Genomic DNA, 4,787 nt, shown 5'->3' with positions numbered 1-4,787 from the left:
AACAAAAGCAAAACCCGGCGGCCTGGCGCGTGAGCAAACGGATCGCTCTGCATGAAAATAAAGGCTGTTTGGAACCGTCTGTCCCGTCCCAAGGCTCGCCTCTCCTGCATGTGCTCGTTCTCGGTCAGCCACGCTTAAAAATAATAAATAATAATAATAATAAAAAAATCAGCGTAGCTTTTTTGTGTAAAAGTGAGAGCTGTGTACAGGAATAGAATAATGTGTCTGGAGACTGATGTTTCTGAAATGCTTCCATCATGTATTTCGCTCCGTGAAATGACAGTGGCAAGGTACATCAAGCTCTGGTGCTGATATTAACAAAAAAATTCTTCATATAAAATGTTATAAAATTTATAATGACATTTACAGTATGCTCAGACCAGAAATCTCTGAGGTTTGCAAACGAACTTGCAGAATACCTAAAACTTTACCTTAAAACTTTACATTTTCTGTAAACCTGAGGAAGGATGGAGTGTATGAAGTATGTTGCTGATGATGGATGTGGATAAATGAGCTGTTTGTCTGTTTGTTCTTTGCTTATAGATCTGCCACAATGCCTGGGTCTCTTCCAGTGAACACTGAATCCTGCTGGCCCAAAGATGTGGGTATTGTTGCACTGGAAATCTATTTTCCCTCTCAGTATGTTGACCAGACAGAGCTGGAGAAGTATGACGGTGTGGATGCAGGCAAATACACCATTGGGTTAGGCCAGTCAAAGATGGGCTTCTGCTCTGACCGAGAGGATATCAATTCCCTCTGTTTGACTGTGGTTCAGAAGCTTATGGAGAGGAACAGCCTTTCCTATGACTGCATTGGGAGACTGGAGGTTGGAACGGAGACAATAATTGATAAATCAAAATCGGTGAAGACGGTCCTGATGCAGCTGTTTGAAGAATCCGGTAATACAGATGTAGAAGGAATTGACACAACCAATGCGTGCTATGGAGGCACTGCTGCTCTTTTTAATGCTATTAATTGGATTGAATCCAGCTCTTGGGATGGTAAGTTCAGGGTACTTTCTTTAGAAGTTGCATCATTCTCTACCATTGAGTAGTCTGCCTATAATTACAGCATCCATTCTTAACCATATAAACCCAGAGGGCAAACTATTGGAGTCTTAAATGTTCTGGATGTTTGCCACTAGTTAATTACATACAAGAGATAACAACACGGATAATCACTAGATGATCATCTTTTCCTCTAAGTTTTCCTTCACATTTCCTGCCAATAAAATGAAAAGGAGGAAGGGATTCAACAGACCCTTAATCCTGGAGTCTTATTCTCTCTAATCAAAGGCTAAATCACTGTTGGATGTTAAAATATGAATTCATGGCTAATTCTCATTGTTATTTCTGTGTTTTTACAGGACGCTATGCACTTGTTGTTGCTGGAGACATTGCCGTGTATGCGACTGGAAATGCCAGGCCAACAGGTGGAGCTGGTGCTGTTGCTATGCTAGTCGGTCCAAATGCTCCTCTAATTTTTGAGAGAGGTTAGTCGTGTGAGAAAATAAGCACTTTTCCATCAGATACCAGATTCATTCTAAAGCTTGTCCTGTTTCTTTTGTTTGTTTTGTTTTTTTCTGGGGTACTTGAAGACTGGATTAACCTTTATTAATATCAGAAATTGCATTTTGTCTCCTCTTGGTTTTGCTGACTTGGCCAAGTCCTAACATAAGAAGCAGCAAAAACCTATTAAAGGTGCTTCTGTCTGTTTTTTAATTTGGGGATTCTCCAATTAAAATTGACAAAGAGTGGGCTAGAGCTGAGTAACAGAGCACCGTATTTTCAAGAAAAAATGATTTGTTACCTGTTTGTTACATTCAATTGTACTGTGCTTGAGTAGCAGGCAACTGAAATCTGTTTCTGAAATATTACCTAGAAGAGCCTGAAGTCCTGAGAAAACCTATTTGTTTAGAGTCAGATATTACTTGCTTTCCATGTTTGTTAAAGTACGTATTCAAACTGACTCAAAGGTTAATCAAGTAACTTTTGGCTTTGTCAAATTCTCTCTATCAGGATTGCGTGGAACTCACATGCAGCACGCTTATGACTTCTATAAACCAGATATGGTCTCTGAATATCCTGTAGTTGATGGCAAGCTGTCTATACAGTGCTACCTCAGTGCATTAGATCGCTGCTATAGTGTTTATCGCAACAAAATCCATGCCCAGTGGCAAAAAGGTATGTCACCTCTTGAAATGTTATTGCAATTATGTAGATAATGTCTTTGAGTCTTAGCATTCTGTTCTGACTAGTGTAGTCCCCTGTTTGTGTGTTCTGCAGTGGTTGAAATGCATGCTTTTCATACTTAAGAAATTGTTATTTCTCTTCTGATATGCTGGAGGACTTGGTAGTCAATAAAGAGTAGTCTCTGCAGGCTCTTGTTGTTGTAATACTTGCTTAAGAGCATGTTATTTTACCCAACCCTCTTAACATTTCTGATGCTATTATATACATATTAAATAATTATTGTTTTTATTCAAGTGCGTTTAGTAGTTGCTTCCCCCATACTAAGCAGCATAGGTTTGGGATTAGATAGATGCAGCAGAGTATTTCTTACTTTCAAAATGCTTGGTGGAAGTACTGAGTTTTTGTAAAGCTTGTAGCTGTTTCTTCTAAAAGGGCAAATGTTAGTTGGTGCTTGAGATCAATAAGAATTAGAATTTTAAGCAGAAGTTTTGGCAGCATTTTAAATGAACATGAACCTGCAAGCAGGAGTTAGACTTTTGCATTTTGTATGTTGACATATTGAGATGACTGGAACATGCCATCCAACTATTTTATTTTAATAGTTGAATACAAAAATAGTTTCTAACACAAGTTTTCTGCCATTTCCAGAGGGGACAGACAGACGTTTCACCTTGAATGACTTTGGATTCATGATTTTTCATTCTCCCTACTGTAAACTGGTACAGAAATCTGTGGCAAGGCTATTGCTGAATGACTTTCTCAGTGACCAGAATGCAGAAACAGCAAATGGTGTTTTCAGTGGTTTGGAAGCTTTCAGGTGAGAATGGCTGCTGTCTTCTTTATTCAGATTGTATTAACTTGGTAAAATCAGAGATGGTTTTCCTTCCTTTTGTTTGTTTTAATAATGGTTTCTGACCACTTTTTTTTAATTTACTTTTTTCCAAATAGGGATGTAAAGCTTGAAGATACGTATTTTGACAGGGATGTGGAAAAAGCTTTTATGAAAGCTAGTGCAGAGCTCTTCAATCAGAAAACCAAAGCTTCTTTACTTGTGTCCAATCAGAATGGAAACATGTACACACCTTCAGTCTACGGTTGCCTTGCTTCTCTTCTAGCCCAGTAAGCATAAAATTGGAAAATCAAAGTCATAGCTTTCTGTATGTAAGCATTTTTCTTTTGGAAAACTCTCTGTAAGAGTACATGTTTTAATACATGTTTGCCTATTAGACTGCCTTAATTAGCAAAACTGCGTTACAAAATTATTCTGCAGACGCAATTAGTTGAAGACAAGTATAGTCAAAATTTCTGTGTCAGAAGCCGATCAAAAGCACTACTTACTGCTTTTCAAAGCAGGATCTCAAATTTTAGTGTGGCATACCTTTTACTAGCCTTTCTTCCTACATTGCTCCAAACAACCCAGTACCATGTCATAGTTTTTTTGTTGTTGTTTTTAAATATCTAAAACTTAGTTTACATGCAGCATTATTTTCTAAACCAGTTATCTTGTATCCTCTTTTCTTTTTTGTTACTTTCCATTCCAAGGTGTGAATGTTCCTTTTAGGGTATTTGTCACTTGCAAACGAAAATTGGTTGCCTTCTAGATAAATGAGCATGTCTTTGCTCTTTTTGCTTAGGCAAATTTGAAAATCATTATGCTGAAATTCTCTTTCATTCACTTATGTAACACCCTGAATTTGGTATTGTAGTAGATAGAATCTGCTGGCTGCTTTTTCTAAGTCAACTGCACTTTCTGGTTATTTTAAAACTTGCACCTTAGCCTTACTCTCACTTTAACCAACTGTTGTTCGATCTACAGGTACTCTCCAGAGCACCTTGCAGGACAAAGAATTAGTGTGTTCTCATATGGCTCTGGTTTTGCTGCTACACTGTATTCCATCAGAGTTACACAGGATGCTACTCCTGGTGAGTGAAAGGAGATGTGAATTAACTCCTTTGAATAGCTTACCTCTGTCTGCTTTGTTGTATTACCCATCAGCTTAAGTAAATCTGTTGAACAGTGCTTAATGATAGTAATATAAAATATTCCTTAGAGCAGGATCACCTTTAAAGTATCTCCTTAGGCAAATGGATTGCATTTTCGGATGCTACAAGAGTTTTGCTCAAGTTGTTAGGAATATTTGTAACTAACTAGAAGTTCAGCTTCTATAATGCAGAATATCTTGAATGGTTGTGCAGTGCTAATGTGCGGTATTTAGCACTGGTGCTACCCTACATTATAAGCTTATGTTGTAGGTTCTGCACTGGACAAAATAACTGCCAGCCTTTCTGATCTTAAAGCAAGACTTGACTCAAGAAAATGCATTGCACCTGATGTCTTTGCTGAAAACATGAAGATTAGACAGGAGACACATCACTTGGGTAAGAACGTCGTAAATATAAAATGTTACTAATCCTACAGCAAAATACTTATTACAAAATTTGCATGGCTATCACTAAATGTTTTGGGTGTAGAATGAAGTTGATGTCCAACTTTTTCTACACCTGTATACCTTGTAAAGATATTTTCAGTGGTTTGTATTTATTGGACTGATGTAACTGCAGTGAAAAAGCAGACTTGGTTTTCCTGTTTGATTT

General features: G+C 37.7%; 1 protein-coding gene across 1 annotated transcript; it reads left to right on the top strand.

The window, feature by feature from the left end:
- Positions 1 to 525: 525 nt before the first annotated feature.
- On the top strand, positions 526 to 4,618 carry HMGCS1 (3-hydroxy-3-methylglutaryl-CoA synthase 1). Its single transcript, XM_010725384.3, has 7 exons — positions 526 to 1,001; positions 1,367 to 1,492; positions 2,019 to 2,183; positions 2,841 to 3,009; positions 3,141 to 3,311; positions 4,009 to 4,115; positions 4,446 to 4,618. Exons 1-7 carry the CDS (start codon positions 554 to 556, stop codon positions 4,601 to 4,603), a joined length of 1,344 nt encoding a protein of 447 aa, XP_010723686.1. The 5' UTR covers positions 526 to 553; the 3' UTR covers positions 4,604 to 4,618.
- The last annotated feature ends 169 nt before the right edge of the window (positions 4,619 to 4,787 follow it).

The sequence above is a fragment of the Meleagris gallopavo genome, chromosome Z (genome assembly GCF_000146605.3).
Source record: "Meleagris gallopavo isolate NT-WF06-2002-E0010 breed Aviagen turkey brand Nicholas breeding stock chromosome Z, Turkey_5.1, whole genome shotgun sequence".
NCBI classification, from domain to species: domain Eukaryota; kingdom Metazoa; phylum Chordata; class Aves; order Galliformes; family Phasianidae; genus Meleagris; species Meleagris gallopavo.
Note: the sequence above shows the minus strand (reverse complement) of the source record. Positions and strands in the feature narration are given on the sequence as shown.